We start from the raw sequence: 27,370 nt of genomic DNA on the forward strand, positions 1-27,370 counted from the left end.
ATGAGGGTGGAAAAAACCAATCTGCTTGTTATAATTGGCTTTTTTCTCATCTGGGTGCCTCTCTTCAATGCTCAGCTACCAGGGCTTTCAACACGCTCCCTAGATGCGCTTCTTCAAGACAATGCTTTCGTGGCCTTCGGTGCTCACCCCAAAACAGGCATTCCTTATGAGAGCCACCACATTCCCAGTAATCTCAATGGAATTCAAGTTTCAGCTTTGAGGCTTAGGAGTGGTAGTTTGAGAACCAGAGGGGTTCATAGTTTCAAGGAGTTTCAGATCCCAGTTGGTGTTGCTGAGCAGCCTTATGTGGAGAGGCTTGCTTTGGTCTACCACAACCTCGGTAACTGGTCTAATTCTTTTTACCCTTTACCTGGTTTTTCATATTTAGCTCCTGTTCTTGGTCTCCTAGCCTATAATGCTTCTGATTTGTCTGCTTCAAATGTGCCTGAATTGAGTTTAAGAGCATCTGATAAGCCCATTTTGGTAAAGTTTCCAGATTTGAAATTAGGTCCTGATGGGTTGTCACCAAAGTGTGTGTATTTTGATTTACATGGTTCAGTGCAGTTTGACAATGTGTTGCCAGGGAATGTATGTTCAGCAATTCAAGAAGGACATTTCTCTGTAGTTGTAGAGTCTATTGCTCCTTCACCAGCTCCAGGTGTGGAGGTTGTTCCTCCTATTGCTGCTAAAACTGCTAAAAATGGTGGAAAGGACCAGTCTAAGGTGTGGAGAGTGTTTGGATCTTTACTTGGTGGGTTTATTCTATTGGGTCTATTGGGTTTATTGGCTGTGTGGTTGAGAAGGTTCAAACATGGGAAGAAGGTGCAGCAAATGGAATGCGTGGCAGATAGGGGTGAGACTTTGCAGATAACAACCTTTGGGAATGCCAAGGCTCCTTTGGCCATGGGAACTCGGACAAGACCAGTATTGGAGAATGAATATGTGCCTTAGATTAAACTCGCCAAAGTTTTTTGTTTCTTCATTCATAGTTCAGTTCAGTTCAAGTATTCAATTCTCATATTCTTTCTTTTTGAATATCAATCAGTTTGATTTCTTTGTTTTGATATCTAGATTAAATTCACAAAAGTTTTTTGTTTCTTCATTCATAGTTCAGTTCAGATTCTCATATTCTTTCTTTTTGAATATCAATCAGTTTGCTTTCTTTGTTTTGATATCTTGGTTGCTGTTGTACTTATTTATAACACATACAATGATGCCCATGAACCTCAATGGTATGATATACATACTTGTGTACTTGAACCCAGAAAGATTCAAAGACAATCAGGGTGTGGTTGTTTCCATCATTCAAAGGATAAAATAGGAGTTCCCAAATTACAAATACAGGACCATATTGATATTCTATTTGACTCTTCCATGTCATTTACATTTATTTCCCACTACCAAACAATCTCCTAATTTCTCTTTCTTCCCCTTTCACCTCAAATCTTCTGTCCTTTTAATGAAAACCTTTCTCACTACACCTAACTACCTAAGAATTTTCCCTACCTAATGCAGCTGTGAGGGACGGGTTTGGGACTAAAGTTGTGTATTATTGTCTAGAAATTGAATTGGATGCAGCTGATGATGTGACTCAAATGCTCAACAACATAAAACAAAAGTTAACCTGCTGTCGAATACCAGATAGGGAAACTTTAAACTGTGATAACTCTGATGATAGACTACTGAATGTCAATTCATTCTTCTTTTCAATTTTCTTTTACATGATTCTTCTTCTCCCTTATGCTGACTGCTGAGAAGGGGAATTTTACAATTTGTCATGAAACACCAATTTTATGTGACATTAATGGTATGGAATATAGAGACATACCATGAATTTACCAACTAGTCAACTATATCCATTTTCCTATGTCATTACTTTGTGCATCATGTCTAGGGCGATTCACCAATCGATTGAGGCTGGTTTCGTTTGTCCCGAGGAAAATTTTAGGCACCACATTGAATACGAAATAGAACCTGAAAGACAAAATAGAAAGAAAAAAAAATCACAACTTAGAAACAAAAATGAAAGAAATGAAAGGCACTAACAATTAACAAAACCTTAAAAGGGTATAATTTATAATTTGGCCATAGTTTTAAAGTATGCAAACAAACTTCCGCTTGATCAGCTAGGCCGAAACGAGGTCCACCGGACCACCTTTGATTATCAGATTTTATGAGCCCATCTTTAGCCTTTGTAATAAGGGCCTACTTACTACGAAGCCAGGCCATTTTGGCAAAAACAATATCTAATCTTGCTATTCTGTTTGTTACGAGTAAATGAATCATGTTAACGGGTGCTTTTAGGACATTTATTAATAAATCATTTTTTAAAAGTTTTGATATCATTTTTATGAAAAATATAAAAAGTTGTCAAGAAAAAATTTAATTACTTTTTTTTTCCCCATAAAAATTTTTAAAAATAATTTTTAAACTAATACCTAGGCCTGTCCACAGGTCAATTTTGGACCCAACCCGAACTCGACCCGTCGACGTCGGGTAGAGTGTGAAAGAACCCGAAATCGACCGCTGGCATCAATTGGTCAAGTCGGTTTCGGGTGAGGGTGAGTGTTGATCAATAGCCGGAATCTGCAAAAATGTCGTCGGAATTTGCATTCTTTTGCCGGAATCTACATTTTTTCGTCGGAATCTACAAATTTCGCTAAAAATTGCTAGGATTTGGCCAGATCTGGCTTGATATTGCCGGATTTGGTTGGATTTTTTATATAGCTCCAATCAGGTTCGGGTTGCTTGGGTTTTGGAGAAGCAAACCCATCGGCGTCGGTTCTTGGAATCGGAAACCCGCTGTCGACTGACTGGAGCTTTGGTTCGGGTTGACGTCAGGCGGGTTGGTCAGTTTTTCGGGCCATGGTCGAGTCTGGACACCCCTACTAATACCTTTTGGGCATCCGTTAACTTTTCCTTTAGTAAATAAAATGTAATAAAATAATATAAATTTTCACTCTTAAAAAAAATTTCATTTTGATATTATTAAAAAAATTTAAAAACTTGACAAAGAACAGTACACGCTTGTGTTATATATATATATAGACACACACACTCTCTCATGTTCAATTATATGGGAATTTAATCACCTACGAGCTTAGCTGACTTGAAAAAACAAATGCAATGGAATTTTAAGCTCCCCAATCATTTTCCTAGTAAAATGCAAAAATGAAATAATATACTTAATATAATTTTGTTTTTAAAAAGATCAAACCAAAATTAAATGCAATGACTTTACATATTATTTTTTATTTCATAAATTTATTTAATTATCATCTTTATATTAAAGGAATCAGCAAAGAAGTTCCCAAATCTATTATTCACAAATCACAATGAAAGTACTATAATGCAACACCAAGCATGTCCTAATGCACATCTTCACGTTACATACATATAACCTGCAGTAGGAAGGACAAACACAGGGCATCGTAATCACTTAAGGGCAAGACTTAGATACAATACTTAAGTGTTGTTCCTTAGGTTCCTCTCTTAAGATTCTGCCATGTGAATTTTTTTCTTATTGGATGGAAGTGTATTTTTCTGTTAAGTAGGCATATGGCTGAATTTTAAGAGCGAAACTTAAGGAACAGCACCTAAGGTATTGTACCTAAGTTTTATCCATCACGTAATCATCCCAACGATGTCACGCATTTGGATTATGTCATGGTTTATAGTTGATAAGATTTATAAAAACCTCTTCTTCTTTTTCTTTCTTTTTTTTTTTTTTAATTTTTTATGAAAACCTCATTGAAATCTATTGAGACCTACACTTTTATCATTCTATTTTCAAAACATATTGTATTACCCTTCTCAAAATTATCACATAAATAAAGTTTACATAAATAGTAACTCCCAAGTAGAAAGATATAAATACTGCATTAATTAAAATTACTTCCCTTGGGTTGGTGACTAGGATCGCATTAAATAAGTTGTCGCACATGGTACAATATCATTAAGTATGGGAGGACCACTTGGCATTGCTAATATGATCCTCCCGTTGGAGTGAATAATTTCTCAGGTCGAGAGCCTTGTAACCTAGTGAAATTATCTTGTTTCCTTTATAAGGAGAACCAAATCTTCTCTCTCCCAAGTATTGAACTAAAAAAATAGAAAGTTTAAATGGTGGTATAGACCAACAGTTCATTTGAAAATTGGGCATTCCGTTAAAAACATTAGGAGGTGTCTATTGAGTTATAAAGCTCTTGCGTAAACAAATAGCTAACTAAAGACTAAAGGAAGCAATTGTAAGGAATCATATATATTTAGTGAGAAAACTATTGAAATTGTAATTTTTAATTAACCTTACAAAAGTATTAAAATTTTCCTAACAATCTATAGCATTGTTGTTTCTATTTTATTATTATTACTAGTATGTAACCCGTGCTTATGCACGAAAATGATGAATTGTAGTGGTGTTATTAATGTTAGCTTGGGTTATAAAACATATAGAATATTAGTTCGATTAGAACATTTGGAGGTACTAAAATTATTTTTTCTTGCAAATTTTATGATATTGGCAATGTCAAGTTTCTCATTACGCTGTGTACGTGCAAGTTATATTTGAGCTTATATGAGAGAGTGAATAAGCTTTCTAACAGTACATCTCGATGAGAAAATTCATGAGTGACAAAAATGCAAACTTTGACATCATCATGTCTAAAGCAGAAGAAAGTGATAGCAACAATATAAAGTGGACACAAGATATATGTGGAAAACCCTAGAAAATGGATGAAAAACCACGGTTCGAGCAAGAAAGAATCATTCTTGCTTTGTTCAGTTTTATATTGTATGGAAAAAGAGGCAACCCTTGTACAATAAGGATGTTCTTCCTTAAAAGAGAGACCTTGTTTTCTTCCTCACTATCTTATCAACTTTCTACTCTCTTCTCAAAAGATCTACTTGGGTTCTTACCATAAAAGTCCAGCTACATGTTCCTCTTATAATCTGAGGAATATGACGGAGTACAAAGACAAGTATCAAGTCATCATTTTCCTATTTTAGACTTTACTACAGCTGGGGTATGTACGTTTTTAGATTCTTGTAAACTAGATTTTTTAACCTAATTAATTAACCAAGTGAATATTTAAGTTTATTATTCAGATCTAGGTTAAAACAATAACAATTATATCATGTAAAGTAGCAGAAAATATAAATAACACAATGATATGATGACCTAGGAAAACCAAACCGGTAAAAAACCTAGGGAGGATTTAACCTAGCTATTCTCAAGGTAAAAAGCAAATCCACTATGAAAGAATTGAAGTTTGTACAATAGAATTTAGACCACTAACATTCTACCACGACCCCATGATAGCTTCAAGTCCACGGACTACTTCTTTCCTTGGCCTTTGCAACAACACAAGCTCACCTGCTTGTGACTTTGAGACTCCACTCAAAAAGTTTTGGATCTCCTTAAACGTTGATCTTGTATGCAGAAACTTTTACAATACTAGATCTTGAAATTCTTCAAGGAAAAACACCGGTAGAAGACATTAGAGAGCTTTTGGTACAAAACCCTAAATCTACAAAAGAGGCACAAGATGCACTCTAATCTCTCTAAAAAACTCTGAAAACCCCACCTAGGGTTAGCTTATAATATCATTTAAATACTAGAAAAAACAGCTTGCGATCTGGGCTTCAAACGGTTAAGTTATGGGCTTTTTACGTTTGTTGATTTTTGCTGATATGCGATTTTCGATTGATTGAGTACCAATCGAGTGCCAATTGAATTAAACAGCTTGTAACTCATTTTTTTTATCCCGAACTTGATTTTTTTGTCTTGGACTTCAATGTAGACCATTCTAAACCAATGAGACTTAGTTTTTGTCATGTTTTGTCATGGTTTGCCAACATTACAAACTCAAAACCTAACAGGGTACTATGTGGTGACTGAAGGAGAGAGAGTGCGCCAACATCAACACTGTGGCATGTGGATAGGTGACTTTGCCACTGCCTGGGGAACAACTCTTGGGCAATATAAGGGACATCAAAAGTACTGTAGGTGATATATGTGTCCCTGAAGTGGTCCAACATGTACTCAGCCAATAAGAGGTGTTTCTATAGTTGTTGACCTTAGAAGGTCACTATCTCCCTTTTGTGAGTGCTTGAGTACCATGTTAGATGCATATCTTACTTCCTTCTCAAGGCAATCACGCCCTTAGCACAGGCTAAGGATAGAACTTTATAGCCAACACTTCATCTTCCTTTGCTCACAGCCACTCCACATGTAAGGTCCAGATCCAGCCACATTAGCATTCTCCCATGCTTTGGCTGGTGTTTTGTACACATTGCTATTATGTAATAATTTTGAAAATCACTATTGGATACTACATATACAATATCAATTCATAATCACTGTTCGTGAAATTCAACTAAATACAATACCAAAAAAAAAAAAAAAGATCCAATAGTATCTCCTAAATTGAATGGGAATAGGTGCATAAGATCGTTTAGCTCAATTACAATTTGTTACGTTCAAGATCCTAGCATACAAAATATCTAAATAAAAACAATATAAAAAATATGCTCATTAATTCAGAGAAAAAATAACAATAAAAATCTAAATAATTCAATTTTGATTGGTTATATATATACACATATTACCCAATTAGTAATGGACCGTATATAGTCATGGTATATATATATGATTAGGTTTTTTATGGTTTATTTATATTAAACTCCTCATTTTCTACATTGAATTAACTCACTTTGTGCGAAAAGTTATAAAACTTACATTAGATGAGACACATGGCACAAAATTAAACTCTAATTGAATTCTAATTTTTAGACCGAATTAATTAACTTGGCACAAAAATTTAAAAACTTAGATTGGATGGAACACATGGTGCAAAATTAGACTTTAATTGAATTCCAATTTGAAATCTAATTGAATTTTTTCTTAGTTTTACTTATTAATATATGTATGGATGTATAGATTAGTCTACTGTTGCATTGTGTACATGACACATGGATTGAGTATAAATATTTTTTTTTCTTTTATTTATTTATTTATTTTTTTGGGAGGGAGGATGATTGTTTTATTTATTTTTTAGAAACAAACACACTAGGAGAGAAGAAACAAGGTTTTAACACAAATATACATCACAAACTCTACATATTAGTCTTACATAGGGCGCATGAGCCTAGTGAATATAAGCATTCCATCCATGCAAAAATTATGATAACTTTTAAAGGAAGGAAGGTGTTAGGTTTTATACTGGGTGGGAGTGTGACGAGCGAGGTCATAGAATCATTTCCACATAGATATTGCACTAGGATAGACAAATAGACTGTTTTATTACATAACATTGCACTATAAAACAGAATGTGTTACAAGATGGTGAGTGATTTTTTATAATTGGGGGCTTCCCCATGGTTTGTTTTGATCCATACGTTGTTGTCCCTGACCCAACCTGAATTGCTGACTGCGATGTACTTTTTCAAGCACACCTTAGAGGAATCCTATGCTTGATAATGTCACCCATTTCTTATGATAAATAATGTATATGATTTATTTCTCTATACAAAATTTCTTGTGATATATATATCTATGTACGTCGCATTATGAATTTTATCGGAGCCCAAAAAATAAGAACATAATACATACACCTGATCTGGACTCATAAAATTAAGTTTATTGCTTGTCATACAAAGTATTCGTTTATATATACATTATATTATGTTGTCTGATGAATGTTTGTATTCCTAATTTTATAAGGAAATCTGTCTGCTTCTTAAGATAGAATTTTAGGTAGGCAGGCCAATAATGTGGTGGTTTCAAGGGTTTACATCAGATCTGAACAAATTAATAATGGGGTAACATTTCTAACACTAAACTAATAATAATAATAATAATAATAATAAATGGTAACATTTCTACTTCTACTAAAGTATGGCAGCAATTATTTTTTGTAGACTTAAAATTTTTGCTTTTGAGCCGAGAGCTTTGTAATTCATTAGCATACTTTGGCGTTTCCAATAATGACATCTATGATTTAAATCCTTCATCTCTCAATTACTAGATTACCTTTTTAAAAAAATTGCTTTTGAAGACAATAAACCTTCTATATAAGTTTACGTATTAACACTTATTCCCTACATTTTATCTAAAGGAAGACTGTTGGGGTGTCAACTCTAAGTTGTAGATAGAATGCAGGGTGTGTTGTATAAGGAAAAACAGTTTATGCTCTTATGATTGAGCAATGTATGTTGTAGCATTGTGAAAGGCAATTTATCAAACAATCCCTGAGTGAGTATTTTGTGTTAACGGACCTTGATTTACTTTGTACTTTGTGTAAAAATAATAAAATTAGAATATTTCTCTAGTAAACTTGTGTGCTATCACTGTGTTTAATTCGTGGAAACTAAACCATACTATTTTTTTTTTTTTGAAATGAACTAAACCATACTACTACCACAACAAAATCGGGGTATAAATTCTACAAGTGTGATTGCTTGGGCGTGTATGTCGTCAGAGATGAAAAGGGAACATGAAGAGAGGTTGGGGTTAATTATTAAAAGATACATGGCTGGTTTAGGTTTGTTGGTTCAACCCTTTCAATTCATGTGATAGCTTAAAGACTTTCATACCCATTCAGTGCCATATAATTTAGAAAAGTTCAAACTTCAAAGTTCAAACCCGTGAAGGTATATGACTAAGTGGGTCCTATTTGATCCCAGAATTTTCTGGTTTGTAATTTTCTATATTGGTTATGTTTTTTATGAATTAGAAAAATGATTAACCAGACACATTTTAGTAATTCCAAATGGTAAAAAACATGCTTAACCAGACTCATTAGCTCAAGTGCTCAACCCACCAATTGCTCCCAAGTCCTGAAAACAGCGGTAAGGCTTGTCGTTCTTTCAAAACTCCCAAATGTGAGCACGGGTTCAATTACTACTTACAAGTGAATTACATATATTAGAATCCTCTTCAATTGATTCTCCAAAAAAAAAAATTAAAACAAATTAATCATCACCGTTTGAAATTGATTTGTTTCAAGTATCAACCCCCACGAGATACCAAATGGAATGTTCATCGGTTTGGACCGTGATGTAAACCTGAAAATTTTAAGTTCAATCCACTACAATATTGGTACATCTATACATGGGGTTTTCAAGATGTCTCATGAGAAGGAAGTGGAATAGTTAAGTCAAAGATTGGGGAATTTGACAATATGATCTTTGAGGCTGGTTCAAAGACAATAAATCAATACTATCAAAGGAAATGAGGCACACCTTTCCCATTTCACTCATATCATCTAAGATATTTTGGTTTCGGCTATGGCAATGTAATGGTTTAATGGTTTAACACATGTTTTAACTAGAAGAGAGAATCTCTTATCATTTGCTAGTCTAGATAGAGTTAGTTTTACCTAACATCCATGATGTATCAGCATAAGCCACACAATTATTGTCAATATGATGGTTGTATATGGGTTGGGTTGAAAATACCCTCCAACCCAACCCATGCACACCTTAGAAGAAATTTCAAGGCTAGTTATCTAAACTTTGGAGAAAAACCCATTAACTCTTCCTTGGAAATGCCTTGTAGGTATACGCTTAGGAACAAGATTCTCAGGGTGGCAATCCAATTGTACCTACTAACTAGTAGTGAGAGATTGATTTATGGACTCTATGAGATTAGTGACATGCTTATTAATTTGGCTTAGATGACAAAAAAGATCATGAAGACAATATAGTTGACCTCGTGATATTTTGTTATAAAAGTTTTTGAAACCTCACAATTTTACACATCAATTTTTTTAATATATATTTTCTTTAATTGAGTTTAAACTCTATTCTATATTTAAACCATCAATTAAAATCTTCAAGCATCATAATTTCTTAATATAATAGAATAGATAGTTTCATATAGAAATACAACCATAATAAATACATATTAATAATTACCATAATTATATATATTTAATAGTTCCATATAAAAAACACAATCATAATAAAGATTATATACCTATTAATAACTACAATAATTATCAAAATTCATATTTAATATTTCATATAAAAACACAATAATAATAAATGTTTATTAATAATAATCTTAATTATCAAATTTCATATTTATGCACAAACTAAAAGACAAGAAAATCATTTGTTTTTGGATAAAATTATATTTATTAAATTTATAAACTATATATATTTTTCTTAGTGGACTTTATTATTTTTACTTTTTAATTTAAGGGTTTGTATTTAGTTAGAACTCTCGTTTCTTATTTTGCAGGAAAAAAAGAAAGAAATATAGATTTTTTTTTTTTAGAGTTTTAACCTATGACGTTTGTTTATGATGATAGCTCTTTATCATCAAACCAAGACACCAATCAATTTTTGGTGTAGACAAAGATTAAACCTTAGATCTCTTATTCAATCATCATAAACTTTACCAATTAAGCTAACTGGAACCCACAAAGAGATATAGATTTGATTCGATAGTTGGGGAAAAAAGAATATTTAAAAAGATTAGAGACAAACTTTTTTTTTTCTTTTAGAATTAGATTAAGATTAGAGATAAACTAAAGAGCTTGATTGTGACTTGTGAGTGTATTTGAAAAAATAACTATTAAAAAAATAAATTATATTTTTAGCAAATTTAGGTAAAAATAAGAAGTAACAATGTGCTAAATTTAAAAGGGTCGGAGTTAATGTATGTCTAGTATATACGAAACCATCAATTTTAAGAAATTTTTTATAAAAAATTGAAAAAATTATCAAAAAAATTAGTTATCTTTTTCATTTCCTCATAAAAAGTCCCCTAAATTATTTATTAATATATGAGCCAAACTCAATCAAAAAAGTAAAAATATAGTTCTAGATTCTAGACTTTCATAACATAGGGGGTTTGAAAAAGAATAGCACAATCTTTAATCAAACGAAAATCACGTTTTAGGTGGTGGAGTTTGTTTTATTGTCCCCTTCTATAGTTCTATTCACGTTTAAATAATAATAATAAAAACAAACTTTTTTTTTTTTAACCTTAATAATTACCTTTTTTACTGAACCAAAAAGTGAAATATTAAAAAAAGATATGAAAAAAAAAAAAAACGTGGGTGTCTTAAATGATTGTGACAAAAACTTGGATAGAGAAAAGTAATGAGGATCCTCTGGTTGTGGAGTAACGTAGTCCGTAATACCCTTTCTAGGGATGCGAATATTCAGAACCCGACGAGCTGATGCGAGCAAAGGCTCCCCCCGCCAATCCCAATGTACCAACACCATGCATCCACCTCCCCTAGGGAGCGTGAATTACCGACCCCACTTTTGTTAATGCATTAACATACTTTTAAACTGCTCTCATTAGTCATTACATTATAAAAATAACAAGACTAAATTATAAAAATAATATGTTAAGTTGCAAATTACACCCATAAATTTTGAGAGCATTTTGATTTTATCCTTGAATTTCTATTTGATTTGCATAAGCAGTTCATATATTCATATTTTTCTGTTAAGTGTCATATAAATTTGTCACACATGTTTAATTTCATTCAATAAAGTGATATTACGTCATTTTTATCATGTCATGTCATTTTCAATTTTCAATTTATTTTTTTAGGCTACAAAAATGATGTGACATTATTTTATTGGACAAATTAAACACGCGTGACAAGTTTATATGACACTTAATGAAAAATATGGATAGAAAGGTTGCTGATGCAAATAGAATAGTTAAATTTTAGGGATGTAATTTACAATTTAGCCAAAATAATAATTAAACTTTTAAATTAAAAATGGCTCGATTCATTATAAAATTGACTTGACTTATGTTAGGTTCATTTTAGTGTTTGTTAATTATGTGCCAAAAGTTTTGCTGTAATCATAACAGTTTTAATGTATTTATTTTATTTGAATTGTAATTGTAATTGGGTTTCGTGTAAAATTAGAAGATGTCAGAAGTTTTTGTTCGGTATGACGTACAAAGAAGTCCGCCTCACGTTCGCTTGAGGTCGAACTCATCAATGCAGACTTCTAGAGGAGTTCACATGACCTTCGCTTGACAGTTGGATCGACCGAAACCTTTGCAAAAAGCCACCAACCTAGGTTCTACCTCACCCATTTAATATTGTATCCATTTAATATCACTGAGAGGTTATTGTTCCATACCCCAATATCAAAAAGAGTGCTACTACAGAGTACAAATTTTCAAAAGATTATTAGAATCAATTGGAGGTTTTGGTTGTGATCATGATTGTGCCATTCATGGAGCATTTATATAAGTGAGAAGTTTATAAGTTTTGGAGTAGGAGAAGGTTTATCTTGTAAGTTGGTTTACAAGTTATACCGTTGTAAAGTCTAGGTAAATGTTTCACTTAGATTGTAATAACTTTTCTTGCTATAATGAATTGTTCTATTTAGGAGGATTTTCTCCCATTTTATTTATTTATTTATTTTGGAACAGTTGTTCTATTGGTTTTTCCTGAATTACCATATTGCGTGTTATTTATTTATTTCATTGATGTTTATTTAGTTTTGCACCATATTAGTTAATTCCATAATTGGGATCTAAATTGACTTGCCAATTGCATTATAAAATTATATATTAACATATGTACTTCGTTGAATACAAATCCTTTATCTTATTTTTATTTTATATTTTATATTTCACCAATCATGATTTATCATATACTATTTTTACTTTTTAGTATAAAAAATCAAAGTTTATTTATTTATTTTTTTTAAACCCTAGGTACATGACATGTTACAATTTGTATAATACAAAGTGAAATACAAAAAAAAAAAAAAAATGCAAATTTGCATCCAGGGTTTACCACTCATTCAATACTTCATAGAAAAAATTAAAAAATTTAATAAAAGATTTAGTTAATGGGTATCCTTAGAATTTTTATTAATGGATTATTTAATGAAAGTTTTGATACTAGTTTCATAGAAAAATATAAAATCTATAAAAAAAAAAAAGTTCAATTACATTTTTATTTTTCCAAAAGAAAGTTTCTAAATATTTTATAAACCAATATTTTAAGGTTACCCATTAACCTTTTTTTTTTCTATTATAAATCGCCAACCTTGTCCATATTTCGCTGTCTCATTACTAAGTAGTAGGGCTGCTAGCATTAATAATAAGTTGGAGCATGATTGAAACCGTATCTCCACGCGCTGAACAAGAGAGTGTAAATCATTGGCGCTGTTGCTGTCAGTGTCAACTGTCAACGTGGCAATTCAAAAATCTCATAGCAATCGCACACACAACACTACCTAATGACATTGAATCAATGAGCAACAAAACCCTCTCTCTCTCTCTCTCTCTCTCTCTCTCTCTATGCTTGTGCCTTTCTTTGCTTTGCCTTGCCTCACCACCACCACCGCCTCACCATTCTCTCTCTGTCTTTCTCACACCTACACACAAGTACACAAAACAAGCACCTTTGGAAAATTTTCAAACACACCGACCCCAAAACACAAAAACCATTTAAACCCTCCCCTATTTAAAACCCCACCATTTCTACTGCATTAAGAAAATCATTACAATAAGAAAAGAGAGAAAAAATAACCCTTATTTGTTGTACCCTCATCAATAATATTTTTAGTCTTCGTTGTAACCCTTATCTTCTTTCTACTTCTTCCCCAATATTTACTACTATTTATTTCAGAATGGTTCGGTTTCGTTGACAAACCTTTGGAGTTTGCTGTGCACATCTCATCTCTACAATCAAAGATTGTCTCTTTTTCTCTATTTTTTCATCTGGGGTTGCGTATATTATTGTTAAATTCATGTCAGGTTTATACACACACAATTTCTCGCCTGCAAGAACTGTGTCTCCACATATAAGAAGTGCCTCGGATGTGGACAGGCAAGCAATTAAAGTTCACAACTTTATAAGAATTTTTGGTTTTCGTGTTCACTTTCTAACACCCTTTTAATCTGTGGATGTTTATGTTTATGTATCGTATGTTGTTGTGTTTTCCAGTCAGTACTTGGCAGAGCTGTTAGCAGAGTACCAGAAACTTGTACCCTTCGTGCAAGTCCTTCCTATTTGTAGCCGACTCTTGAATCAAGGTTGGTTTTTTCGGATCCAAGTTTATCTTGGTTCATGTTAGATTATCTGATCCTTCTAAGAAGGCTTTGTGATACTTGGCAGCAAAAATCACAATTAATATAAATCCATGGAATTCAACTTCTTTGTTAGGAAGACCAAATTGAATACTTGAATCTATTATCTATGTATTGCTTAAAACATAAATAAGAGGACTACATGTTTTTACTGTTCTTAAGGTCCAACTCGTATTGCTTGTTTGACAAAATTCTCTTGAGAGATTAAAAAACATGCTTACTTTGGGTAATGTTGTCTACCACATCTTTAAAATGGGATTTGGAAACAAATGTGGTGGCTCTCCTACAAAATTGATCAGAGTTGATTTAATCAAATGGTCTATGTTAGTTTGATTGTACTGCAGTCGTTTATAATCTTATGAACTTTGTAAGGGCAATAGTTTGCTTTTCAATTTTCGCAGGGATATGTTCTACATAGTGAAAAAGAGAAATCTTTAATTTCTGTATTTTTGTATGTGACAGAGATATTACGGGTTTCTGGAATGATCCCCAATCATGGGCTTAGTGACTTTGACAGACTGCAGCGTGGAAGCCCTAGCCCTATGGCTTCATTTGACATGATGGCAAATAATAGAGGAACGGGCTTCAATGGTTGGAATGGCCTGCAGCATGATGTAAGTAATTGCAACTTTGTCAATCTCAGAATAGCACCTTCAGTCTACTTCTCCGGTCTTCGGTTTTTACATTCTTCTTCCATCCCACTATAATATATGGATACTATTCTTTCCAATTGTATTCAGAGAATATGATCAAATATGTCTAGCCATACAAAATTTATTCGTGCCATGCTTAGAAACATGACATTCTTGGACTACGAAAATAGAACTCGTATAAAGGGCATTGTATGATTTAGTGTATTTGGATTGACTTATTTGCTGAAAGTGGGTAAACAAAAAGCTAGGCTTTAAAAAGCTGTGCATAAACAAATAAGCTAAATAATCTCCAGAAAAAGCTAAACCAAATGCACGCAACATAACCAATTAGAGATGATGTCAATGTGGTGCACTTCTTAATTCAAGCCAGAAGCGTTGGCTGTATATTAGATTACACTTGGTTCAGAAGGCCATTTTGCTACATGTTTCTGCTTCCTATCATCAACCTATTGCATTGGCAGTTCAACAATGTTTAAATTTAGTTTATGAATATCTGGTTTTTGCCCCATTTAATAATTACAATAAGTTCATAGGGTAGTGCTGATGCATTGCCAATAGTTCAAAGTTAGTTATGGGAGGTATGCATCTCGTATTGCATATATAAGCTGCCTATTAGTATATCATATGATTCCCTCTGTTTTGCTTCACATCTTCTTATGAAAGTATATGAGAAATAGATGAACATGCCCCAGAATGTGGAAAGTAGTGTTTGATTTGTAAATGGCATTGGTTGTGTTCAGGTGGCTGTTCGTGCCAGAACAATATTTCATAATTTAGACTGAAATATGAAAAAAAAAAAAATGAAGCTAAATCTCTTGCACTAATAACAAGTAACCGTACCTTAAGCTGTGTCATTTATCATGATCCTTAGTGCTGATTTATGCGGACCAGATGGTGCATGCTTCTCTGATTTTAGTGAAAATTTTACTTATTAAAAAAAAAAAGCTTCTCTGATATTAGCGAAAAATGTAAGAGGAGTTTGTTACTAGTTGTCCAAAAATACTAGCCAATGAGCTATAGCTCAAATGACACCTGCTTTTTCATAAAGAAATGTGTGGAGGTTGAAGTTGTGGGTTCAAAATCCATAGGGTGTTTGCGTAACTTGCCAATTGAAAATACTGGCCATGGAATGAACTAATGTTTGACATCCTATGTAATATGCTCCATGCATTTCAGTTTACCTCAAGCTAAGATAATTATTCCTTAACGCCATACTCCCCCCACCCAGGTTCCCCCTTCTACCTTCAGGTTAAGACAGTTTATTCAGACCCTAAATAATTTACAAGATGCATGCATTCTCAGTACTTAGGTCCAAATGGTATGCAGGTGTAGGTATTGATGGGGATATGAGGGAGAATTTCATAGAATTCAATGCATGGGGAATTTCTTACGAGAAGCTTACTTGTGTTGGGGTCCATCAAATGTTGCAAGTGGAATTGTTTAAAAATCTGCTAATCTATTTAGTACTTGAACATTGCTAGGGATAATTTAATAAGAACTGTAACAAGTTCTGTTAAATTTTCAATAGCATCCTGGGGACCTTGAAGAGTTGGACTCTCGATTGAACTTGAAACAAAATGCATGGTATATGCCATTAGATCAGTAGGCAACGTGTATCATCAATTCCTTATTAATAATGCCAAAATGATTATCAACTTCTAGTTTTGTTAGATGTTCAATTTTTTTCCCCTATTGCTTGTCTATTCCCATGAACTGCTTCACAAGTTGAATATATGTATTTTAAAATTATGTATTTTCTGTTTTAATTTAACTTACTGCTCGTCATTCAGAGTAGGTAGAACTTGACTTCTCTATTCCTTTCAAATTTTAATATTTCTCTGCTTTAATTTTCCTTTTTTCCCTACTTTTTTTGAACTCAGTGAGTGTCATTCTTGTTATAGTACTAAGATCTTTAGTTCATTATGTAACAGCGGTTAGGAGGACCACAAGGGATGAATATGGACTGGCAAGTGGCACCAGCAAGTCCAAGTTCCTATATTGTCAAGAAGGTTTTGCGCTTGGAGATTCCTGTTTATAGCTATCCGAATGTAAGCAATATACGAATGCATATGTGATATTGATGTCTAAATCCTTTATTTTCATTGAATGCTTTGAATGTTAAGAAATTATATCTATATATGTTTACTGGACATTTGTTACATATTGTGAGGTTAAAGGGTACTAAAATTACTCCCCTCAAACACCCCCCACACACCCCCCCCCCCCACAAAAAAAAAACACCAAAAATAAAAGTTTGGGTGGTAACATCCTTCAATATGTTTCAGTTTAACTTTGTTGGGCGGTTGCTGGGCCCTAGAGGCAATTCACTGAAGCGGGTGGAAGCTTCTACAGGTTGCCGAGTGTTTATTAGAGGAAAAGGTTCAATAAAAGACCCAGATAAGGTATTAACTCAACACAGCCTTAATTGCAGCTAGGTGGAGTAGCTACTTTAATCCTCCTAGACCATTTTTATGTTTATCTCAAAATTTAATTATTAGTGACTCTTTCATAAATCTCCTTTGCTTTTTTCTACTCTTAAGGAGGAGTCATTGAGGGGAAGACCAGGTTATGAGCATCTGAATGATCCGCTACACATTTTAATTGAGGCTGAATTACCTGCCAATGTCATTGATATGCGGTTGAGACAAGCACAAGAAATCTTAGAAGAACTTCTTAAACCAGTGGTATCATTTTCAGTCTCATTCCTTCTAGAGTGTTCAAATACTATAGAAGCATAGTGCATTTTTCCTGAACAAACTTAGTTTTTGTTTATTGCACATGGTCAGTTGAATGTTTTTAGTCTGAAATTTTCAGAAATTTGCTAAAATGTTTTTACTTTTCTTCATCACATTTGGAATGCAATTTAAAAAAGATGAAATTAGGAATTATTGCCTTTTGGAATACAAACAGTTTGTGGTTCCTCCTGGAAGACCTTGTGGCAATGTTAGATCCTCACTATTATTTTCTTTCACTCTTCAATTCTGGTTTTACTCTTTGTTCATTGTATCACACTAATAATCAAGTTACACTTTTCTGCCCCCTACATGGTATTACGTATTCAATCCAAACTCTGAAGTCAAATGGTATAAAGTGAGATATCATTTAAATTAGCTTATTCTGGATGGAGTAGGGAATAATTCTTACTCATGCATGTGTCCTTTGCTAATATTTCTTGTTCTTGCATGATTATAATGTCTCTTTTATATACTCAGGACTTTTTTTTTCCCTATCTTTGCCATGCAGGATGAGTCACAAGATATTCTTAAGAGGCAACAGTTGAGGGAACTGGCTATGCTAAATTCCAATTTTAGAGAAGAGAGCCCTCAACCGCATGGTACCATCTCTCCTTTCACTTCCAATGGAATGAAACGAGCTAAAACGGGACAATAGTAATTTACTTAGTTCAATCTTCTATTTTGTTCATCTATTATACAGTCCAAGATATTCTTGCCAATTCATGGCCCTTGATGTATTTCAATTCTGTATAGCTACAAAGAGAGGGCCTTTGCTGATATTTCTGAAACATTATAGATGGAGCATTTTTCAGTGACATAAATTTTAACAGGGGGAGGAAAGAGAAATTCTTTTATCATAGCTTTTGTCACTGTTGTTGCATGCACTTGTAACAGACCTTAAATGTACATGTTTATACTTGAACACTACCACCCCCTTAAAAAAGGCTTTTATACTTTATGTTTGACAAGTTTGGGATATCAGTGGTGTAATATGTGATCTTTGGGAGTTAGGAAGGCCTCTGGCAGAGGCAATCCACCCCCTTTGTGGTTCTGTGTTGCGGGTTGGACCGGCCTCCTACTCCCCAAAAATAAAAAGAAGTGTTTTGTTTTAACTTATGTGAATAATAGACGGTAGGTTTCAATTAGCTTAATTAGTAAAATCTCTGATGGTTGAATAAAAGATCTAAGTTTCAAATCTCATCTACACTAAAAATTGATTGGTGTATTGGTTTGATGATATAGAACATAATTATCAGAAGTGGACGCTGTTATAAAAAAAATTTAATTATGTGCATGCATATAGAAAATTATTTATTTATTTATTGTTAATGGATGGCATTTGTTCATGCTATTTTGGTTGGTAGGTAGGAATTTATGGTGAGAATTTAACATTTTCAAATTTCAAGGATGACTAAAGTTATGAATCATGAATGTTCTATTTGACTAACATGGTGAGAATTTAGAATTTTCAGAATATATCACTTCCTACCATTTATGAGACTTTATGAGATTCTAAAGTTCTCACTAAAAGTTATGTATTTTAATTTCACATTTTTTGCACTTAATTAGATTCTTTATCAAGTCTCACTTACCTTGGTAGCGATATAGTTGGTTTTTTCACCCTCAAAAAAAAACTTTACATTAATGTTCGATTGATCGGCAGTCGGCACTAGCAACAAATCAATCTTCAGCCTTACCTATCAAAAAAAAAAAAAAAAAAAAAAATCTTCAGCCTATTTTTGTCAGCTAGATTCCAAGTATTGGTACGTGATAAAATGTTATTGTCAGAGCATTATAGTCTTCTAGATGAACTAAGAAACTTTTTCTTGAAACTTTACTTTTCTATTTTAGTCTGTCCATTTTTAAAATGCATCTCCAACTCAATTCAAGTCAAATTCAAGACCCACCCAACCCATATGCCAAGTCTTTACTATAAAATTAAATTTTTATGGACTTATTTTCAATGTATATTTGCCTCTTTAAGTAATTAATATTTCATAAATATATTTTTATAAGTAGTGGAGTGGGGAGAACGCCGGGTTTGACAGTATCATTGTGCTATTATTTGAACGTCAAATTTTTTATATTATTCTTTAAAAAAAAATACTAATGACATTACTTGTCATTCATATAACGTGTTACATTTCATATTTATTGTATAATAATAAATAAGTGTACCAGTTTTTTTTCTTCTTAAATGAAATTATTGGACTAGTAAACTATTACAAAAAATAATATAATTTAAAATTAAGGAGCTATGTATTATTAATTTTATTTTTAGTTTTTATTTATTTGTATGGTAAGAAATATAAAAATAAATGTAGAATAGCAGGTAAAAAAAAAATCTAATTTATATTAAGTAGATTTGATTGTTAAAACTAGGTAAAAGATGTAAGAATAACGAGTTAACATCTCCTACGTGTTTGTTTGGTATTATCTTTTTTGCTTTTAAATTTTACGTATAGTATTTTAAAATATCACTTTTTCAAAATACAAATATAATTTAGTACACTTTCAACAAACATATATAGTTTATTCAATAGCTTTGTTAATTAAATTTCTATTTTCATAGAAACATCTAAAATTTAAATTCTCTCCAACTATAGTGGTTTGAATCGGCAAAAATAGCCAAATAGCATTTTTTTGCAAATTATGTTGCAATCTACTGCTGTTTCAAAAATATGTAGGGATCTATCACTTTTTGGATATTTGAATTTGTTGAAATCGAGTTTTCCATGATACTCGAGTACCATGGAAAAATTTTGAAATTTTTTTATAAACTTGAGTACTATAAAAAATTTTCAAAAATTTTCAGAGTATATTTTTTCAAAGAACTTGAATTTAAAAAAAGCGATACGTCCTTATATATTTCCAATACAGCAGTAGATTGTTAATTTGTTTTGCTAAATACCGGTAGAGGGCCATTTTTGCCTGTCTGACCCATTTTTTATATGTGTTCAATGGCATCAAGACCCAAACAGACCCGGCCCGACACGACAGGTCCGACATAGGATGTGTCAAAAGGGTTCAAAGCAATAATTCAAAATTCAAACGCCCGCCTTGTTCTCTCACATTCTCAGTCTCACAGTCTCACTGGGTTTGAGCCAAAGAGCTCAAAACTCACCAGGAACCTTTCATCTCTATCCTTTTGCTGCTTATTCCAGGTCAGTTTTCTTCACTTTATATATACGCGCGTGTGTGTGTGTGTGTGATGTTTAAGGATTTAGATTATTTTACATTATGATTCTGCGGCCTTTCAAAATAACCCAACTTTTTTTTTCTTTGCGCTTTTGCAATTGCTTTCCATGTAATAGATTTTCAAAAGACAACATTTTTTCTTGTATGTGTTTCCCGAGGATTTAAAAAAAAAAAAAAAAAATCTTTTATTGAAGGTCTGGTCTTTGTGAACACTCGCTAGCAAACATGGCAAAGACTTGCATCGATAACTCGTATGAAGCACTTCGCAACCAACGACTTGAACTCAACAAAAAGAAATTTGAGGTCCACCCCATTTCCTATCTCTTTTTACCAGTAATGATTTGATAATTTGATTGATATGATATGACTACCAAACTTGTGATAAGATAAGACCCTGCATTTCTTTTTCAAATACAACAACAACCCATCTTTAAAGTTCTAGTATAAGTCACTTTTTACCTTTTTTTTTTTTTTTTGAAGGATTTGGGAATTTTAAAGATTTCAAAAAGTTTGGGTGAGCTAACCAATTCTGAGAAAAAGTCCCAGGTAAATTTGACTTCTTTTTTCAGCAAAAAGATTGAATCTTGTTTATTTATCTTTGGTTACATTCCTGTATCACTTTTTTTTATTTAATGGTGCAGCAACGTCTTCCAAAACTGAGATCGAAGACTACTATTGTATCAGAACCAAGGCGCTCTTCCCGTGCACGTAATCCAGTTTCTTCATATTGCGATAATGTGAGTAATAATAATGTTTTATGCGATCAAGAGTGAGATTTTTATATCAAGATACTAGATGGAAATTGGAAAAGATATAGTGGGGTGCGGGGATGTAACTTGTTACTGCTCTTATAGTACACTTTGTTTTATGACACCAATGATAAATGTTGAACAATGGCACTCATTATCAAACACTTGACAATAGATATGATAATGGGCTCTATAATGGGGCTAACACAATCTAACAATTTTATTTGATGTTTGACATTATAATTATAGGTTACACTGTACCCACTCCCACTTTTCTCTTATGGATTTCTGAGTGTCTTAATCTAACCAAACATATTATTAAGAAAAGGACCTTTCAATGTCAATCTGAGAAAAGGACCTTTCTATGTCAATTACAGATTGACATAGGCATTACACATGTGCGGAAGAGGTCGAGGTCAAGGTCAACGCCATATGGAAGGTGGGTTTCATTATTTTGTAGAACTAATCTTACTACTCTAGATTCCCTGAATATGTTGGTAATAATGTTGTGGGATTTCAGCTATCTTGCAAGGCCAATAGAGGAAGTCAAAGAAGCAACTCAAAGACAAAGACAACGTGCCTTGGAGGCTGCAGTGGAGCTTCAAAACAATCTTGAGTCTGAAAATCCATCTTTTGTCAAAACGATGGTTCGGTCTCATGTTTATAGTTGTTTTTGGTTGGTATGTTACGATGAAGGAATTGTTCATTTTTAAGATTATGGTCTTTCATATCTTAACTATGCTATATTTAATTTATGGACCATATAATGCTTAGTTGAATGGTACATTTTGCTCTTATAATTAGGGCCTTCCTTCTAAATTTTGTGAAGATCATCTTCCAAAAACATTGTTTGATATGGTATTAGAGGATGAAAGTGGTGCGGAATATGAGGCTAAATACATTGGTGAAAGAACTGGGCTTAGTGGTGGCTGGAGAGCATTCGCATTGGAACACAAGTTGGATGATGGTGATGCACTGGTATTTGAATTGATTGAGCCAGCAAGGTTTAAGGTAGTCTTAAAAATCGTTGATGCACTTGTAAGGGTGACATGCTTGTATTTTACCATTCATTAATCATTACCTGATTTGTATATATGAACAGCTCTGCAACACATTAATGAGGTAATGTGTTTACCCACCCCGCCCCCCCCAAACAAGCCACTACAAGGGGAAAAAATGAAGAAGGAAAAATAGGTAGCATATGTGCTCAATTAAGGCAATAACACATTGGGATAGTATTCATAAGTATCCAGATGAATGCTATAAATTATAAGCTTAAACTCTTTGGAGGTTTATGCCTACATGTGTGAGACAAAATGAGGTAGAAAATTGTGTTTTACTAATGATATAAGAAAATCCAAACTGCTACGTAACTAATTAATCAATAGCATGCCACATTATATGAGTCCTTAGTATATGTTTGAGGCATTTACCTTTTAGGACAAATCATCAACCTAGTGCTATTCTTTTACGTTGTCTTGCATCAACAAAGCAACTAGGAAGCACGAATGCTTCAAACTGTTAGCCATATCCTTACAGGACATGTATCTGATATGGATACCCTAGGAAGATAATTCTTTAACTCTTTTATTTCTCTCCCTCTTTTTTATTCACTCCCTATGAACCTAATATCATTTTAGTTAGTAATTATACATATTTTATGCTTTTCAGCATCTGTTGTTTTTCTTTTAAACTAAAATTAGCATAACATGTACTTACAAAAGATTTAATTATTTAAATATTAATTAATTACAGTATTTATGCCATTCTGTATCCTAAATTTTTTAAGGATTAATGTATTACCGTTTTCTGTATGGGTGCATCCTAGCAACTTTAATTTCATTCTATCCTATGGATACTTTGGTGGAATACCATGGAGTTATTCTTGAACTCATCATAAGCTACAAATTTCCATCTAGAGTTGTGCTTTTACAGTAACTTTCTTTTTCTTTTTCTTTTTCATACATGTCATAATTAGGTAGATCCTGTCACTGTTTGATCCCAATTGTTTTCATGGTGGACAATGTCTGCACTAAATATGCATGAAGTGATATAAATGTATATAGGATCTTGATTGTTCCCATTCATTGTTTGTGCGAAGTATATTCAGAGTCGGCATTTCCCATTTCAGTTTTGTCCATTTTAAATTTCAAGTGAACATAATTATAAGTTGTGTAAGTGCAATTTCTGTGTTTGTTTCTGTGCTATATCATTCCATATTTATTCTATCATTTATTTTTGGCTATTTGGTTTAAAGACCAAATAATGAATATGTTGTATAACTAATGCAGATATACATAATTAAAGCATTTCCACTTTCAATTCAAGAAAAAATTGAGGTTACTGTGGACAAAGAAGAAATTGAGGATACTGTGGACAAAGAAGAAATTTCAGCTACTAAAAGGAAATCAAAGGCCAGCACGAAGCTTGACTTGCAACCAATTCAGACACGGAAGTCAAAGAAAGCTATGGTACACGCGAGTGATAACTTGGCAAGTCCTCAAAAGCTCCAACCAGACAGTGAAACAGATAGTGGAGACAAATCACGAGATAAAAATCCAACTAAGAAGAATGAATGCGTTTCTCAAAATTTTCAAAAGAAAGGCCAATCAGTTGATAGTAGTGAATTAAAGAAGGTTAAAATAGATGAGAATAGTAATGGATGTGCTTTGCAGAAGCGTAGAAAGAAACCTGCTCCAAAGCTTCTACGAAGAAAAGCATATTAGGAGAGGTAAAATAAGCCTTCAATATTTTATTCTAGTATGCCAAGTCAAGAACTTCAACAAGTTAGGAGATTATATTATAATATTAACAAAAGAGTTGGCTTCTTTTTGCCTATTAATATGATGCCATGCTCTGAGTTTTGAGTCTTATTGTATTTTAACCTTGTCCTAGACTTTAAATTGACGATTAATGCTAATGTTGATGGAATCATGTTCTTAGCATACTATTTGAAAATAGCTTGAATGGAGTTAGAAAATGTGTAATTATATTGTTATCGAATGTTCAAAGACATATCAATAGTGGATCTTGTGTCTGCTTTTATGGTTTATTGCCGGAGTGGAAGTTCCCATCTTTTCCTCTCAACAAGGAGTCATATAATTTAAACTTTTATTCTTAACTGTTAATACTTAATAGTAGTGCATATAAGATAGTCCTAGTGGCTTTATAATCGCTGAGCTTGATCAAAAAAGTGATAGATTTATGATGACAGTGGCTTTATACTTTTATACTAAGCTTTCCTAGTTTCCTAAAGGCATGTGAAGGACAATGGGTTAAAAGGAGGTATATTTTGCTCTCAGTTTGACACTTTGATGCGGACATCACATCTTAAACTTAGTTCTGCACTTGGAGGTTGGAAATAATATTCTACCTTTTTGACTTGTCTGGTTTGTCCAATTCAGTCCCTAAATTCTTGAATATTTTTGGTTCTTTTTTATTTTTGATTTAACTTGAATATGCCATACCAGTAGTCCTTATTTTCAAATGAGATTTTTCTTTGCTTTTGCTTCACTTGATTTGGTTAACAATAAAACTAGAGGCCCAGAATGTTTCACAATATTGCTTGCAACTGCTAATATTGACTTGTTTGGATTGGTGAATAATAAAATGGTATCAATATTGGGTCCATGTAAGCATGTTTTTTTAATCTAAAAAGACATCAATGACAAATTAATAATATGTTTGGAGACAGTGGCCTCTAGGAAAATGAAGGCCTAGCCTAGTTCATCTTCCTCACCTCTAAAACAACTTTTGAACCTCTAAACTCTACGGTTCCAATAGATTAACTTACAGCAGAAGCCTTCTATCGCTTCAAAATCTCTAAACTCTCTACAATCACAATTGGAACCTCCAATTAACTTCAAGAATTCTTTGAAGGTTTTCTTCACAGCAGCAAGTTTGTAGTGTTTGCTATGGCTTTAGCTTCATTGATCAATCTTCACATTTACTTTAAAAATCTTTGGTATAGTGAATTGAGAAAACTTGGTTATAAAAAGCCCTAACCGAATAAACGGAGTGTTTGTCTCTTTAAAAAGTCTTATAATAGATTGCTTATAATGTTTTTTAAATAACAGTTCAAACGGATTTCAATTCAAGTTTCAAATGAATAAGTTATAGGCTTTTTCACGTTGCTGATTTTTGCCGATCCGCGAAGCTCGATGTATCGAGGTAGTATCGAGCTTCTTTCAAGGAGGCAGTAAGTTTCGAGCTTCTATCGAAGTGTACGCTAAAAATGTGCTTTTTTTGAACTATTCTTGAGCAAACTTTGCATCTTCAACTTGATCTTCAATTACAATTTTAAGACACATCAAAATTCAATAAAAGACACAATTTGGCATGGTTTGACAATACCAAAACTCATGACCCTAATAGGAGGTTTCAGCACACTGATTTGTGTTGACTCACTGGACTGCCATCGAGTCAATCGAACCACCATAGAGAGCTGTCCATGATGTACGGCTTGGCGTTGGCACCAAACCCCCCATTCTGATTGACAACTAGTGCGGTTGTCGATGACAATATATTTTGGATTCCATTGACAACCAAACTAATTGTGTATATTACACACACGTATTATAAAATACACAAATTTAAAATCTCTCTCATGTGAGGGAACTCAGTGGCAGCCGATGACCACATTGACGAAAATCGCCACTGAAGTTGCTAGAAAACCAATCCAACGGGCTACAGCACAACAGCCTTTCACATTTTTTAGGAGACTGACAACTTTGATGCAGTCCAAAAACCCCTCCCAAAACCAGCCAATCCAGCCAATGAACTCCCCCAAAAATATAATAGGGATTTCCATTATTGCAGTCACTATCGACTGAGTATTCACAGCATACTCTCCAATGAGTTTCAGCAGAAAGTGGCATGCATATGTTGGCACATTTCGAAGGCAAGAAATGACCGTACTAGAAAAGCAATTACCTCCCAAAAGACAGAAAAAGAAAAAAAAAAATGTCATGCAAATTCCTTATGTTGCACACAAGGCTATAACATCTCAAATTTCGGGTGAGGTTAGCTTAAGTTATATGGTAGAGAAATATTTTGATTTGCCATTTTTTTTAAGGACAGAACTTAAATAAAATACTTAAATGTTCTTTAAATTTTCTTCTTAAAATTTAGTCATGTAGTTACTTAAATAAAGATACACTTTTATCTCATGATAAGAAGACCACATGACTGAACTTTATGAGAAAAATTTAAAGAGCAACATCTATAAGATATTGTGCTTAAGTTTTACCTTTCTTTTAATTTTTATTTGTCCAAGACTGATTTGAAGATAGTTCTCCATTTGGTTTAGGTGAAAAAGGGTTTTACATTGAAAATTCAGTGCATCATATCATCGAAGATAAAAGATGTGAAACTTACACCATCCTTTTAAGAAAATGAAATAAACTTTAACTAGGCGATCCAAGGAAAGTTGCTTCGAGCCTAATCCATCACATCATAAATTCTAGTTTGGCATATTCCAATCGATTCTCCTTTTGTTTCATATTCATAATTCAAATTCCCTGTTCATTAAATTAGTTCTCGTAGAAACCGTGAATATGTGATTATTTTCGGTTTTAAGTCTTTTGTGCCTCTGCACAAAACAAGTGTAGAGGATACAATCATGATCCCAATAATGACCACAATATGGCAGTCTAAACTTCCAAGAAACTGAGTGTCAAAACTCATCAAGATTCATTTGATTGTCTGCTAAAAACATTACTGATAACAAATTTGACAACCCCAGCAGGTTAAAGAATTATCACTTCCTGAAATCCGTATTCAACACAATATTATGCTGAAAAACTGAGGAAAAGAACAAAATCCACAAAATGGAGGGATATGTTTTGACAATAAAATTAAAAAAGAAGGAGAAGGTGTAGAAACAGTAGAAAGATTTCAGAGAACTTTAACAAATTATAAGAAGCTAAATAATGCCAAGAACACAAAGGC

At 33.0% G+C, this 27,370-nt stretch overlaps 3 protein-coding genes across 4 annotated transcripts; all 3 read left to right on the plus strand.

Moving 5' to 3' along the window:
- LOC126691022 (uncharacterized) lies at window positions 1-951 on the plus strand. Its single transcript, XM_050386127.1, has one exon. It carries the CDS (start codon window positions 1-3, stop codon window positions 949-951), a length of 951 nt encoding a protein of 316 aa, XP_050242084.1.
- Window positions 952-13,250: 12,299 nt separating this feature from the next.
- On the plus strand, window positions 13,251-18,331 carry LOC126726603 (KH domain-containing protein At3g08620-like). Its single transcript, XM_050431886.1, has 7 exons — window positions 13,251-13,826; window positions 13,944-14,032; window positions 14,549-14,700; window positions 16,671-16,787; window positions 17,025-17,141; window positions 17,280-17,423; window positions 17,983-18,331. Exons 1-7 carry the CDS (start codon window positions 13,747-13,749, stop codon window positions 18,127-18,129), a joined length of 846 nt encoding a protein of 281 aa, XP_050287843.1. The 5' UTR covers window positions 13,251-13,746; the 3' UTR covers window positions 18,130-18,331.
- A 2,102-nt stretch (window positions 18,332-20,433) lies between these two features.
- Window positions 20,434-24,473, plus strand: LOC126726587 (B3 domain-containing protein Os05g0481400-like). Of its 2 annotated transcripts, none has more exons than XM_050431880.1 (8): window positions 20,434-20,638; window positions 20,789-20,975; window positions 21,153-21,218; window positions 21,314-21,409; window positions 21,799-21,860; window positions 21,942-22,101; window positions 22,226-22,432; window positions 23,713-24,473. In XM_050431880.1, exons 2-8 carry the CDS (start codon window positions 20,898-20,900, stop codon window positions 24,145-24,147), a joined length of 1,104 nt encoding a protein of 367 aa, XP_050287837.1. In that variant the 5' UTR covers window positions 20,434-20,638; window positions 20,789-20,897; the 3' UTR covers window positions 24,148-24,473. The 2 variants fall into 2 exon arrangements, with proteins under 2 accessions (XP_050287837.1, XP_050287830.1); XM_050431873.1 differs by having other exon boundaries at window positions 20,436-20,638; window positions 20,867-20,975.
- Window positions 24,474-27,370: the final 2,897 nt, after the last annotated feature.

The sequence above is a fragment of the Quercus robur genome, chromosome 1 (genome assembly GCF_932294415.1).
Source record: "Quercus robur chromosome 1, dhQueRobu3.1, whole genome shotgun sequence".
NCBI lineage: Eukaryota > Viridiplantae > Streptophyta > Magnoliopsida > Fagales > Fagaceae > Quercus > Quercus robur.

Excerpts from the sequence above, each read along its gene's own strand:
- LOC126726603 (XM_050431886.1), top strand. The coding sequence starts at position 13,747 with ATGTCAGGTTTATACACACACAATTTCTCGCCTGCAAGAACTGTGTCT. Across the intron at positions 13,827-13,943 it reads AGTGCCTCGGATGTGGACAG|TCAGTACTTGGCAGAGCTGT; the intron begins GCAAGCAATTAA and ends TGTGTTTTCCAG. Across the intron at positions 14,701-16,670 it reads GGAATGGCCTGCAGCATGAT|CGGTTAGGAGGACCACAAGG; the intron begins GTAAGTAATTGC and ends ATTATGTAACAG.
- LOC126691022 (XM_050386127.1), top strand. The coding sequence starts at position 1 with ATGAGGGTGGAAAAAACCAATCTGCTTGTTATAATTGGCTTTTTTCTC.
- LOC126726587 (XM_050431880.1), top strand. The coding sequence starts at position 20,898 with ATGGCAAAGACTTGCATCGATAACTCGTATGAAGCACTTCGCAACCAA. Across the intron at positions 21,410-21,798 it reads TTTCTTCATATTGCGATAAT|ATTGACATAGGCATTACACA; the intron begins GTGAGTAATAAT and ends TGTCAATTACAG. Across the intron at positions 21,861-21,941 it reads AGGTCAACGCCATATGGAAG|CTATCTTGCAAGGCCAATAG; the intron begins GTGGGTTTCATT and ends GTGGGATTTCAG.